Below are 16073 nucleotides of genomic sequence, written 5' to 3' on the forward strand. Positions count from 1 at the left end.
GAAATACAATCCCCAAAAATCACATACAGGGAGTCTATTTAACCCTTTTAGGACCAGACCAAAATTTGACATGTGCAAAGAAAATTTTTGTGTTTTTCTGGCCTTGCTCCAAGAACTGTGCACATTAAAAATGTGCGATTTTTCAAGCGTTTGAGAGAAAAATCATATCTTCAGAACTAATTACTGTACAGATTTGTTTTTAGGCTTAAAATGTTTATAATTAAATTGTTCATTGTGATAAAATAAATTTAAGTCATTATATAGCAAAAAACAATTTGATTTATCTGTTTATCAAATAAAAAAAAGAAAAAGAATTTTAAAAAATTGAGTTCGATCTTCAATAACTACCAAAAATAAGAATAAACTATCTGTAGGAAATGGTATTTATTTGTTATACATATAATTCTCTATAACTGTACAAAATTTTAAAGCCCTGGAATAAAAAAATAAAAAAGTTTGTAAATGAATTAAATTTTTATGTAACACTAGTTAAAACACACTTTTCAGCATTAGCCTAACATACAAAACCTTATAGGCTACTAAGGATATTATTCGGTACTTTGGGATTATACCGAACACACCAGTATGAAGAATACAAAAATATACATTTATAGAAACAAACATGATAGAACGAAAAAACAACTCTTTAATTACAAAATTACAAAAACAACGATTATCAATAATTGTTAATGGGGTCAGATTCCGTTATATGCCCCCAACGCTTAAAATTTGTTCAATGAACTTAGAACGTTATAAAACGATGTAGTTGAGTAACAGAACTAACATTCCATCAATCAACAAGCGTTTCCAGGTATTGTGATCGGTATTGTTGTCGCTGTTATCTTATCTTTCTCGAGAATCCCGATTACGGCGGCAGGCCGCGCGGCATCACATGATTATTTAAGTTTTTTTGCACGGTACATAAAAACAAGTTGTGTGTGTTTTTTTCAATAAAGAGTTTAGTTTTTGTGTTTGTAGAAATGTAGGGGTAAAACACAGAAGTACAACAAAGCGACGTACCAGTTATCTACTAGACCGTTCGACTTTGACCTCTGTCTGAGGATAGGGAGGGGTTTGCGATAAGATAATTCCTGTTTTATATTGACGAAATTTGTTCTACGCTAATCTAGTAATCAGTAGAAGCAAAATGTCAAATAACGATTCATGTCTGGGTGTGATCGGTATAATCCCAAAGTACCCTGACAACATTACGATGCAACATGGCCATAAAATATTTTTTTTTACCAAGCTGATGATTCCAAAGACGTTTATCATAGTTTTTTGAAATTTGATATCATAGTTTATAAACATACAGGGAATAGAAAAATAGTATATTTATTCCATATAGAAGATTAAAATATCTCTTAAAAAATATGAAAAGTCCGCCGGCGATAAACCAGACGGCTGGTCCTTTTCACATAGTACGCCGCCGGCGATAAATCAGACGGTTGGTCCTTTTCGCATAGTACGCCGCCGGCGATAAATCAGACAGTTGGTCCTTAAAGGGTTAATATATTTTCAGTGAATTTGATGAACAATTGTGCTTAAAAATGGAGGTCACAAATTCGAATTTCAATATTTTCAAATGTAAACATGTGGCACACTGTTTTTAAAAGCTCTAGTTCGCAGAAAAACGTCGGTCAAGTTTTTTACAATAATATTTTACTGTTTCAAAATAATGGATAAATACATAAAAAATGGCATTTTACATAAAACCGATCATTTTTTACAAATGCACAAAGAAAATAGTAAAATCAACATATTTTAAATCTGCAATAAATGCCCTTTAAAATGATATGTCACATGAACATATTTAATAAGATTTGCATACTATAAAAAATATTTTGAAAAAGTTAAAATGGGCACAGTTCAAAAAAATTTTAACGGGATGGTACATTACGTTGTACCTCATGTTTGTCTCATTAAAAGAAATTTTTTTACATTTAATTCATGTATCTATCTTGAACCTTTTTTGAGTGATAACTAAAAAACAGTTTGTTAAAAATTAAAACGATAGATAATTTGATTAAGAAATTATTATGCTTTGTAAATACCATTTCACTTACACTTAGAATTTATTTCATGATTTTGCATTGCCACTCGTCTACTGCGTATATGAGCGGGTATATGCTGCTTGAGGTCCTAATAATTTTTGTTTATTTCATAATTAAATACAATATATTATTTTTAAATTAATTTTATGTGGTTAAAAATTTTTAAAATATTTTAAGTTTAAAATACATTTTATAAGTGATATAAATATACAGCCATATTACAATCTATCAAATTAAAGTAAAAGGTAGGAGACATTACTTTCCTAAAATATAGCCATTACTCAGAACATCTGTAAATCTCTTTACAATATAGAGTGGTATTCCTAAATTACTTTTTATATTACTGGACTGTCTCCAAAAGTTTAAAAATGGCAGAAATTGGATTGGATAGACTTTGTTTAAGTCGTACTTAGTCTGAAAAACGTGATAGGGATTCAAAATTTGAGAATCGGGAATTGATTTTTCATGATTCCAGTCGGATTTAAGATTACGAAATTCTGGTTTTACCCGTCACTATTTTTGCATTCTGAAAATTGCCATATATACAATAATAGTTTGTTTGAATATAACAATACAATCGACAATCAACAAATTTTAAACCCATTTGAGAGTGTTTTTTTATATCATTAATAAGAGTTTCTTTAAAAATAACAAAACATATAATGTAATACATTATTATTTTTATGAGTATCAGCACTATACCTTGATAAATCTAACAACGGGTGGTGGGTGGATATCATTCATGATGAGCGTCTTGGTGGTGATGTCCGGTGCAACGACGAGCCTCTGCGCATCCTGCTCCTCCGAGACCGTCCACAGGTCGATGGACAGGCTGAGCAGGTCAGGACACGCCGGCACGAACAGGTCAGTGAGCAGGACCGGATAACCCAGATCTAACACGACGAACCTGCGAGCCCCCGAGTGCATCCTTTCTATCACCAGCATGTGCTGCGGTGGTGTCATCACTAGTTGCTGCCATGGCACACGGTCCTGTACAGGAGCACATTCACTTCTACATATCAGCCCGAATAATTTTTAGCAGTATTTTTCTTTTACTAAGAAGTTTTTGCTATTCAATGTAAATATATATACGATGGTAATATTTGTATTATTATATATATATATAATACAATATATTATATAATATAATATATATATATATATAAATACAAATATTACCATCGTTAACCTCATTCACTAATTTGTAGGTCATATTAAAACAAAAGGTACATAAATTGTTTAATTATAAATTTATTTTTATGTAACCAAATAGTGACTGAATATGAAATGAAATGAAATGAAAGAAAGAAATGAAAGAAATTTTATTTCCATTATAATTACAATACTATTACAATTAGTATCAATATATAAATTGATAATTAATATATGAACAATAAATCACTAAAAGTATTATACATAGCGTATGGAAATTAGCCTACATGGGCAAGCAGCCTGTGCGTAGGCTAGAGTCGTATTTTTAATACCTAGTATGTATATACAAACTTATATCCCAGGAATGTAGCACTGATATATCTCTACCCAAAGCTACTGCAGTCTCTATTAAATACAATGTTCATTGCCATCAGTGTATTCCAGTACCTGTCAACAGGTTATTTTTCAAGTTTACAGCCGAAGGTGGGAATGAAGGGGGAGATAATGTAGTATTCAGTAATGTCTACTGTAGCAGTTAGTCGTAGGTAAATTATAATCATGAGTAAACAGTTGGTACAAGAAATGGTCATGACCGCCCACACTCGGACAGTAACAAGGCCTCGGCCTCCTCAAGTCCAATATGCAGTAGAAAACTTTTACTTTATGTTTGAATATTTCAATAGACAAGGTTTCGAATAAAGAAAAATTACTAAATTTGTTACATATATTTCTAAATAAGGTCTGAGATATATAAAATGAGTTAGTATTTGAATATGATTTAATTAATGGTATTACAGAGATCCCCACTCTATTAGAGTGCCTGGTACTATAAGAATGTGACGTTATAAATCAACTGCTTCCTCCTAAAATTGAGCCTCGTACAGGCCCCAGACCATCAGGAACTACAAGTCATGTTCTTTCAAAGATGACAAAGAAGACCCCTGACAATTCACGTGTGTCACGCAGAAGATGTCTTGTTTGTGCTAAGAATGGCAAGGAAACAAGAACAATATATTTCTGTGGTCAGTGTCCTCAAAAACCTGCTTTGTGTGCACTTGCTTGTTTTCACAAGTGGCATGCAGAATAAAATGCACAATTACAAAAAGTGTTTGGTGTGATGTACATATTGTAAATAAGACGTGTTAAAAACTACAAAGAAGGGAGGGAATGGTTGTAAATTATAAAATGATATACTATTAGTGCCTTTCAGTGAAAATTAAATTGTTTTTGAGTGTGAACTCATGTATAAATCTTCGAAGCCCCGCAGCCAGGACAACGGGACCCATCAGTCCCGCAACCTATTACATAATTTTAGGAGTCTTGGGAACATAATGCCTAACTTCTTGTCTATACTATCATCAACAGTCATAAGGTTAAGAGTACACTCCTAAATAATACAATAGTTCTCGTAATAATTGTCATTTTCAGGTTCAATGGGCATTGGTCCATGCTGACGGGACCCATCGGTCCCGCAGAATAATGATGTCAAACAAATATATAAATATCGATCTAACATAATCTTTTATATCACTTCTGCAAGTTATATCTTCCAATTAAACAAATATAAAAAAAATTAGCACCGGGGTTTCGCTAATACTCAAATGCTTAGCAGTGAATGTGTTAAACACAATAACCATAGAAAATAAGATTCCTCCAAACCTAACCTCAAACTTATTCAGAATAGAATTAGAGGAGGTGACTATTTCAATAACACAGAAATATTGTTGGTCTAAGCATATTACCCTGTTTGACAACTGATACACCAGAATGCTGATTCAAAGGTTGAAAACTGGGTTAGTAAATTATCAAAGTGTTATAAATTAATGTTTTTAGGAAGACATTGGAATTAATACCAATCATACCTATAACAGTTACTTCCAGAATGCAACTATAAATTAAAGTCATTAATTATTATGTCTTAAATATTCAGCATTTGCTTTCAGATAATATATTACACACAAAAATCATACTCTTAATACATAAAGTATATGTTTAATTTGGTAATTAACGCGGCTAACGCCTATAGACGTGGAACTGCTTTAAACGCGGATAACGTCTACAAACGCAAAAGCTTTACGTTTGGCGAAGAATCAATTGTTAAAACTTCCGTAAGAGAGCAGGTCGATGTTCCTTTCCACTGTCTTGACTAGACAAAATGCTTTGTCACCGTTGGTGGACGATGTAACGGTATCTACTCGGGTTGAAAGCAATTGCCGCCATTTTTTGTATGGCCTGTGATGCAGCATATGCCTACAGACGCGTTCGTTTCATTCAGCTGTTTAACTACGTGTGTGTTGGTCGTATGTTGGTTATATTGTTAAACAAAGTGTTTTGAATCAGTCCGTTGTTATTCTAATAGTGTTTTAGTTTGTTTTTACTAACATTTAGTATAATTTTTTGTTATAATGGCTAATCCAAGTTTTGACGAATGAGCGCATTTTTTGTATATTATGTGTAATATTTTTTTTTAATTATTTGTTTTGCATTTCATACCAGTTTCACCATACAAGTCCAGTTTATTTATTCTAAATAAATAAGGTTTATAAGTACAATATTTGTTTCATTTCCCTTGTAGGCTATCGTATAAATAAGTTTGTGTTGAATTTCATATTATTACATTTTAAAATCTTATACTGAACTTATTTATTTTTATTTACTAATTATATAGAAAGTTCAGTTACAATTTACTCATTATAAATAACCTGTATAAATGTAATGTAATTTGGCAAGTAGTGTTCCTATGTACATTATCCTGCAATGCAGTTTATTCAAAATTTCAAATGTTTTCGTGCGTATAAAATTCTCAAAAATATGTAATATTACATGTTTATTATTTTTTCTTATAAAGGTATATACCAAGGAATATGAAACAATATACGAGGTGTGTTAGAAAAGTAATGAGATTGGTAACACTGCGGGAGATCTGGCAACGTTGTGTCTACCGGCTGACGCTAAACCTGTTTATTTATCCCTTCCACTTCCTCAGTCCGAGTTACAACTCCGTACAGTTAACACATTAGTTTTGACAGCGCCATTAGTAAAGTTGTGTTTTAATTGTGCGTCACAGAAATGGAGCATCGAAATTTAGAGCAACGTTGTGCAATAAAGTTTTGTGCTAAACTTGGTGAATCCGCGAGTGTGACTTTTGAAAAGTTGAAACAGGTCTATGGGAAACAGTGCTTATCGAGAGCACAAGTTTTCCGCTGGCACAAATCATTTTTGGAAGGCCGAGAACACGTTGAAGATGAACCTCGCTCAGGGAGACCTTTGACTTCAAGAACGGACGAAAACATGGATCGTGTGAGGGCGCTTGTGAGATCAGACCGTCGTTTAACAATAAAGATGATCAGTGAACAGCTAAATTTAAACACTTTCACCGTGCATCAAATTGTGACAGATGATTTGAAACATGCGAAAGGTTTGTGCCAAATTGGTGCCGAAAAATCTCACAAACTGAACAGAAGGACAATCGATCGAAAAAATGTGTGCGTTGATCTTCTTGAGAGGATTGCTAATGACCAAGAATTCTTCAATTGTGTGATCACTGGTGATGAATCCTGGATATTTGAGTACGATCCTGAAACAAAGCGGCAAAGTAAAGAATGGCACACTTCGTCATCTCCTCGGCCGAAGAAATGTCGAATGAGCAAATCAAAGATCAAGACCATGCTAATTTGTTTTTTTGACAGGAAAGGTATCGTACACAAAGAATTTGTTCCACCAGGACAAACTGTCAACCAAGTGTTTTATAAAAGTGTCCTTGAAAATTTGAGGAAAAGAGTGATCCGTGTGAGACCGGAAATTGCAGACAAGTGGATGCTTCATCATGACAATGCTCCATGTCACACGGCCATTTCCATCTGTGAATTTTTGAACTCAAAACGCATTACTGTTGTTCCTCAACCCCCCTATTCACCTGATTTAAGTCCTTGTGACTTTTTCCTCTTCACGAAATTGAAACATGTCCTAAAAGGACGTCATTTTGGAACTCTGGAGAACATTCAAAAGACTGTGACCGACCAGTTAAAAGCCATACCAATTGAAGACTTCCAGCGCTGCTACCAAGAGTGGGAACGACGACTCCGCCGATGTATAGCTGCCCAAGGAAACTACTTTGAAGGGGATAACATTGTTGTTTGAAAATAATAAAAACTTTGGTTAGTATGAAATCAGTCTCATTATTTTTCTAACACACCTCGTATATATATTATCTCAATATTTATACTTATAATAAGTATTGAGATTAAGATGGCAAGTTATGTTTTACTGTTATAAATAATCTTAAACCATTGATTACAATAGGCCAGTTTATTATTTACTGGCCGGAGTGTCACTTTTTGTACCTTTTTGAAAACGACAATAAAGTCGAAATATTAAAGGATTTATATGAAGTCTTTTTCTTCTATTATATATATATATATATATATATATATTTTATCTCAATATTTATACTTATAATAAGTATTGAGATTAAGATGGCAAGTTATGTTTTACTGTTATAAATAATCTTAAACCATTGATTACAATAGGCCAGTTTATTATTTACTAGCCGGAGAGTTAGCTAGTTGATAGTAAACTAGCTCAATGTAACTATGTAAGATTGTAGGACTGTAGGTCCACGCCTAGTTTGACGAGGGTGGCTGACGTCACTTTTCTGCAGGGTAGGACAGTTAGTCTACGCCGACACCTGTGGACTAACTGTCCTACTTTTCAAAACTGACCTGACCGTGCATTAGTTTTTCTACCTGCACTTATTCTTTATTTTGGTCAGTGATGCTTTCACTACATTCGCACAGCGTACTGCTAAAGCAGCAAATATTAACAGTTTACTCAAGCTATCACATATGAAGTGGATTACTAATAGGGATTATATCTTAACGAATTCCATATAGCATATTACTGTCTGATTAATTTGGTTGGCATTGTCCTAATGAATCATAAACATCTACAGTAAGTTTGTATTAGTTATTCCTTATATTGGACCATCGTTTGTATAATACTGTATATACCAGTAGACACTATAATCGTTACAGACATTCTTAAGTTAGAAATGGAGTAACTAACCTGACTTTATTTTATGTATATAATTTCGTTTCATTCTTTTTGCAGCTGTCTTATGTAGTGTACTGAAAATTATTTAGCAGATATAGAGTTTAGATCTCGAAACATCCATTCAAGTGCTGCAGTGTGAGTACGACGATCCCTTATCAACCCCTTGTCAAAAGAAACCCGTGAGTCGGACAGTGGGTCCCAGGCCAGGACCGTGGACCTACTGTCCACCCCTTAAGAAGTAGGTAAGAAATGCTTCCGGCAGTTTTATGACGTGGACCTACAGTCCATTTACCTAAAAAAGATGGGGGAAAAATTGAAAGACGTCCTACTCAGCAAACTTTTGACCAAGGTCATTAGTAAACTAGCATGTTTTTTGCCATCTAGTCAAGTGTAATCATGCTTCTAGAGAGTCGGCTAGTCGAATCAATCTAGTTTCGAACATGGAAGTGGTTATGGCAGGAGTTGTTTTGTTAGTGAGTGGGAACCTTTGAGTGTAGTAGACAACTAGTGCACTCTCTGGCTCACTGGTTTCTAAACTTTCCGGCTAGTAGATAGTAAAGTGACCTAATGTAATTGATGCTTAAGTTTCTTTAGATTGTTTAACATCATTCTTGAGATGGTAAGAGAAAAAGCATACGCTAACTTATAAAGTATAATTCTTTTAAATAATTATATCACCGTTCTAAGTTGACATTTTTACTAGTAGTTCTCAGTTATAAACAATGCTATAAACAGAAGTGAAACCAAACTATCCCTATTTAAAGCAAATTTTGTTTTTTTATTGGCCACCTCCCTGAAAAATGAGGAACTCAATAATTTTACTGAAAATAAAAATATTTAAAAGAATTTAAGTTACTTCAAGACACACTTTTATAAGCTATACAATAAAAACTAAGAAATCTTAAAGCATTTTAAACTTGACTGTACAATCTACTGAGTAATTTGTCTATGTGAGTGTTGTCCAAGTTCATTCAGACTTTAATCAATTGCTATTCACAATTATCTTGCTTCTTTGGCAGCCACCGGAATATTTGGAAAGTCAACTGTCTGATCCTTTGTGTTGCCCATTATGATCTATTGGATTTTAGATTCATTAATCACAAGGCTATTGCTGTAGCAGTAATGCACAGCCATGTTCATTGTAGTAAAGATCTCATTTCCAAGTTAACAGAAGATTAAATGGTATCTATCTTATAATATTGTAACACTTTCACCATACTTTTCTAATAATCAGAACAACAAAGTCACTATGCTCCTGGTTAGTAACAGAAAGACTATTGGTTGATGGTGATTAGCAAAATTAAAAAAAAATCAATCTATATGTTAATAATGTAATTTCTTTAAAAATGAAAGTAAAACAAACTACTTTATTATATGTTAAAATTGATAAAGTCTATTTAGAGTTAATGTACATGTTTGTAAACACATCAAAACAAACTGTTCTAAAAAACAAATCTGAAAAATTCCTGCAGTAAGCCATACCTAACGAGACTTGAATGTTTAAATCCAACATATTTGGCAGTAAATGATTTACATACTTACGATATCATTTTCAACTATCTTCTTTGGTCCGTTACTGGCCACCTGATTGGTCAGTATTGGAGATATTGGAGAAATAGGTGGAGCTTCAAAGTAGTTTATTAATGGCCCACCTGCCCCCCCTGTGAAACATATTTTGAAAATTGATTATAACCTATCACTGCAAATATTAAATATAGATAATTTTCCACTACTTATTAGGTACAATACATACAGGATGTTCCCCCACTCTTTCTTAGTGATAAAAATACATAATATATACCAAATTTAATATGGCTATTATTTTTCAATCTAATGGTCAACTTTTATTTTTTTATGAAACACCCAGACAATACCCTCATTTATCAAGCAGTGTTGAAGACATTCTCTCATTATGTAAGAGCTTCATGAATAATTAGGCTGAGAACAATTTGTTATCTTCATAAAGCCACGATCTTGTGCCCAGTGATTACCATGTGTTCTTGTAACTAAAGAGGCATCTTGATCAGTACCACAATGTCGATGATAGTCAAAAGGTCCATGTTGCAAAGGCTGTTAACCCTTCCCACGTGGAATTTATCTTTCACTTTTGACTCATAACGCGTAATTAACTTTAACATTTTTTTAAATTTACCCAACTCTAATTTTTTTTAGTTACTGGTGGCTATTAGAAATAAAAAATAATACAGTATCACAAAATAATCAGATCCCTATATTTTTTAACAAATTTTCAAATTTTACAAAAAATCGTCAGGATTCGCCATTGCATAGAACAATATAGGCCTATAATGACACAACAAATAAAGTAATAACAAAATAAAAAGATAATATAATGCTAAATACAACAGGAACACAAACAGTAAATAAGGAAATATGGCAAAACAGCGTTAAACACTAAAATATGCCTTGCCGGGATATATCCGTTTACCGCGTAATGGTTCACCGCAGACTGTGGCTAAATCACGCCACGAGGGACAAAGCCACGCCCTCCCACCACTGTGACGCGCCAATAAGGTTCAAACTGTAACATCTGCTTTTCAGAACAAGTGTTCAACACTCCCTTGAACTCTAGCGGATTCCAAGGCAACTACAATTTATTAAATAACACAAAATAGACTTTGAAAGATATATCCGTTTACCTCGTTTCGGTCAAAATTAGGCCTAACGGATATATCCGTTTGCCGCGTGGAAAGGGTTAAGTTAGGGAGCAAATTTCTATTAAGATGTATACAAAAGTTTATTTTTTGATAAGTACAATTATGTAATGCCAGTATATAGAAGTGTGGTTTATGCTGTATAATGCGGTTTGTAGAAATAATACCTGTCTCAAAAGAGGCCAAAACATGTTTTAGTTTTGTGCAAACAATGATCTTAGACCTATACATATCTAACCCCTGAAAACTTTAAAAGAATTCACTCCGTTATTTATAGAGCTAGAGAAAAACAAAGTCTTTTGAAATGCTTGTAACATTTACCAAACATTTTGTTAACATGTAAATTGTGCATACGAGTTTTTCTATTTCTAAGAACTAGGGAACAAAATGCTCAAATAAATTTAAAATTAATATAATTATTTTTTTATAAATATCTTGGCCAGTTTGATACACTTTTTTCATTCCAATATGACAGCCTTTCAAATTAAAAAAATCCAAAATTCTGCTATTTATAGATCTAGAGAAATGATCTGGTTTGAATAGATATAACATTTCTTCAGCTTTGTGGTATATATAATTTATTTTGTACCTCAAATGGTTCTTGAGACAAGTAGATAAAAATTCCATCAGAAATAAATTATCAATATTTTAGCTGTCCCAAATCTATTGACTTCTTGCACCTGAGCCAGAAGGACTATTTTTCAGCCAACTTTACTTTTAGCCTATAATAGTTTATAAATAAATGTTACTAAAGCACAAAAAAACACTAGATAAGTTTTCTGATCACCAGATTCCAAAACTGCAATATATTATCATAACAGTGACAGCTCACTAAAACACATGCTCATATCAACACCACATCAAACAATAATATAAAAATAAATAAATAATATTAATAAATAACAATAAAAACAATAGATGAATGAATCCGCTGATTTATCACAAAGCATGCAGCATAGTTACAAACATAACAGAATATTAAATTTATCAAAAAATGTATTATTTACGTAAAACAAACATTTATCTTTTGACTAGTACCAATAATGATACTTTTGAGTATATCTTTTTTAGATATAATATCGATAAAACATAAGTCACATTAAAAGATCCGATATCGGGCAATGCCAGATTCAGGGTTAAGAGTCTTGAGCCTTACAAAAATATTTTTATGGCTTGTAATTTGAGAAATATTTATCTATAGACCTGAATCCATTTTCTCCAGCTTCGTTCCATCGCTGGTAGCGTGGCAGGTGAAGTGCAGAGGTTGGACTTCCAGTAGGCCTTTCATATAATGATTAGCTGTCAGACACCTCAGCTGGCTGTGAGAACTTGAACTTCTACCCTCACCTATGAGTTTGGCTGCTGCTTCAACAAACAAATAAATTACACTCACACTAGCACATGGCTTGATTTCATTTTAACACATTAGCTGCGGGCAGTAACTATGGTTACCACAGAGCCTTTGTTCGAAATGAGGTCAGTGTGCAGCCAGCACTTGAGCTATCACACCGCTGTATTTCTTGCTCCTCGGAGGGGTACTTTTCCCGCATTTTTATGCACTTCGTTTTTACATTAGACTTTTTAATGATTTTTAAAGTTTTCACAGTAGTAAGTGATTGTGCAACACAATGGATCTAACCCCCCGGGACCACATGGTGTACAACAACCAAGTTCTAAGCGTACAACAGAGCCAGTATTGAGTTCAGACATTGAGAATGACAATATGGACGATGTGGAGTACCACACAGACTCGGAAGTTGAGGATCCTGATTACAAGACCAACCCACCCAATGGAGAGCTCACAACCGGATTGGAATGAAAGGTGTACCCTTTCCTAGACAGGAAGGAATTTTAGTTCCTTTAGCCAGATGACAAATCTCTAAAGTTTTTTCACACTGCTTGTGGTTATAGTTTTTTTTAGAGGGAATTGTTAAGGCAACGTACGCACTTGAGTTTTTTTTTGTGGGCCCCATAATGTACCCGGCTCTCGAGTTGGTAAGTGGAAAGACCTATCTATTGAAGAGTTGTTGGTTTTTCTTGGTCTTTTTACACGTGGGCGTTATACAGATGCCCACACTCCAAGAATATTGGAAAACGAATAAGTTGTTTTCTTCTTGTTTCCCAAATTCCATGTCACAAGACCAACTTTTGATTATCTTACGTTGCTTGAATTTAGAAAGCCATCCTGATCCATCTAATCGCTCATCTAAAGTCCAGTTCCTTATTGATTAATTCAATGAGAACATGAAGTCTGTGTACTACCCACAACAAAATGTGTATATTGATGAAGGCATGGTACTTTGGCGTGGTCAACTGTATTTCCGTCAATACATAAACGGAAAAAGACACAAACATGGAATCAAACTATACAGTCCGTGCAATCCCCATTGTTTGATAAAGTTCTTTATGTATTATGGTGTACTTGATGATTTTGGTAGCAAGGAACATGCGGCTAACATTGTACTAAAACTAATGCAAGGAAAACTAAATTGCGGACACAGCCTTTACATGGACAATTATTATAATAGTTTTTCTCTCGCCTCCACTCTTTAGAGAAGAAATACGTGCAGCACAGATTGGATAGAAAGTACATTTCAACGGGTGTTGTCAGCTCAGTTGTCCACGCTACGCCAAAAGTGTATTGGTAGCTAAATGGAGGGATAAAAGTGTTCCACAGAACACATTAATGAAATAGTGACTTCAATCAACAGCAACCAACTTGAAAGGAAGAAGCCTCTGCCAATCGTGAAATATAATCGCTTTATGAAGGATTTGACCGAAGTGACCAGATGATGGTCTATTATCCCTGTGAGAGGAAATCCATACACTGGTACAAGAAGATTTGTATTCACGTGTTGCAGATGCTAATGATAAACGCCCACTACCACTTCAACGAAATGCGAATTTCTTGTAATGAACAAAAAATTATTTTCATCTAGCAGTTGTTGACTGTCTCCAACCGAAACCTCCCGCACCTCCAAAGCCATTGAAGAGGAAGAGTGTTAACCACGTACCTTCCAAGATAGAAGAGAAACAAAACATGGGAAAAAAGTTAAGAAATAAAAGATGCTGAGTGTGTAGTGCACAGGGAATTGTGAAACGAGAGGTATGAAATTGTTTGTAGTGTGATGAACAACCTGGTTTGTGTGTGCCTTATTGTTTTGACCAATAAGACAAACAATGAATAATGACAAACAAAAAGGGACTGTGGAGATGGTGTGTTTTTTTTTTTTTTTTTTCAAATAAAGAGATAAAAAATTTCCGTTTTTCACCACATATTTATAAATAATAAACATCTTTTGGGTGGGTTGGTTAGGATGTATATACACATTTGTATCAATATTTTATTTTAGTAAACTTATTTCTTCTTTTTTCTTACATTTTTATAAAGTTATCTACTACAATATTTTTTGCATCATTTCAAATAAACATTTAAATATATTTTGTTATAATTACTCACCACATACTTATAAATAATAACTGAATTTGAGTGAGTTAGTAGAGATGTATATGAACTTTTTCATATTTATATAAACTTTTACATTTATTTTGGTTTACACATTTACATATAAATATTGTTTATGTTTGTCTAAAACGAATAAAATACAGTTCATTTAGCTACGATGTATTCATTTGGAATATTCCCACTGCCATAAAAGAGCATTCCCTAGTATGAGCAGTAAATAGTTACCAACTGGCAAGGAAGACTGTCACCAGGAGCTGGCGGTAACCACAGTTACCGCATTCCCAATATGGTAGAGAGTGATAATTTTTTAGACTGATAAGTAATTTTCATATATTTCTATCATATTTCATCCAAAAGTAAGTAACAATATATTAAACAAATTTCAGCATATATAGGGATTTTTAGCAGCCAATGTTGTTAAAGAGAATGTTGCGCTGCTCTTAAGATTGGCTATTGATTAGCATAAGTTAAAACTTTCACTGCTACCTCCTATTTTTGATACCTTCCTTACACTGCCGCATGTTTCAATGTTTTTTAAACAAATATAACTTCGTAATCAAACCATGTTTTTTTCTGATATTCAGGATAACTGCCAACATCATTTCATAGATCATAATCCATAGAGTTTGAAATAATGACATGGAAATAGCGAATGACTATCAATTCCAAAGTCCAAATACGTTCAAATGCATTTTTATTACTGTAATAGTCGGCACTGTCAAAGACGTCGTCGGCAGTCTATAGAATTCCATGCGCGACGTGTCAAATGACTTTATTGCCAGTAAAAGTGTTAAAAGAGCATCTTGTATACAATGTATTTGATCATTAATTACATGGCTTATACTAAAAAAAAACAGATATTTACGTAAAATAATCTCTTGAGACCAAAACACCTGTACAAAAAATGTATCTATCTGAAATATTTTAAATTGATAAAATTATACTTATCTTATAATCATTGATGTCATTTCATACTCTTTACAAAATTACAGATTTTTTAAATAGATTGACAATAAAGTCTTATATAAGTGTGAAGTACAAAAAAAGATTGAAATAACTAAAAACAGTTGTGTCAAGGTCTTTAGTGATACCAACTTTAAAATTGATAAAGTAGTCTAATGGACAACTGAATTATCTTTTAAAAGCTTGTAAATAAAGTTAAAATGATCTTTTTCCAAACGGCTAATCAATTGGATTTTGGCGGTTTTAGCCTGAACCTTGGCGGTCCAAACTATCGGGTATTGGCATCCAAAATCTCCTTTCTGAATTATTGTTATCAGCAGCAAATCAGCAAAATCAACTTACAGTTTTAAGATAAACTGACTAGTTTAGAAGGTTAAATACCAAAGGTTCCATACTGCTAAATAAATCTATATTTCTTAAAAATATCATGGTTGATTTCATAGTATGTGAACTTATTTAATTTTAATCCTTAGCATCCCTCTTTGATGTGCGCCTCCTATAGTTTAGAGTTTGACTGTGTTAATTGATATTGTCCGTTAACAAAATATCACTAAGCATTAATTATGTCAGAGTTGTATACAGAGTGGAGCAAACCACTTGTCCACAGTGTATAATGGCTGAAAGGAGAGAAACCTACCTTTTTCATTTTAAAGAAAACTCCCATATTGATCCCAAAGAATTCAGGAAAATAATTATTAACATGTAAAAATAACC

At 33.3% G+C, this 16073-nt stretch overlaps 1 protein-coding gene across 1 annotated transcript in view; it reads right to left on the reverse strand.

Moving 5' to 3' along the window:
* LOC124353611 (baculoviral IAP repeat-containing protein 6-like) overlaps positions 1–16073 on the reverse strand; it is a 183889-nt gene that overhangs the window by 142932 nt on the left and 24884 nt on the right. The window contains 3 exon segments of the mRNA XM_046803533.1: positions 2757–3044; positions 9801–9919; positions 12134–12292. Coding sequence (XP_046659489.1) covers positions 2757–3044; positions 9801–9919; positions 12134–12292 — 566 coding nt within the window.

Source organism: Homalodisca vitripennis, chromosome 1 (assembly GCF_021130785.1).
Source record: "Homalodisca vitripennis isolate AUS2020 chromosome 1, UT_GWSS_2.1, whole genome shotgun sequence".
NCBI lineage: Eukaryota > Metazoa > Arthropoda > Insecta > Hemiptera > Cicadellidae > Homalodisca > Homalodisca vitripennis.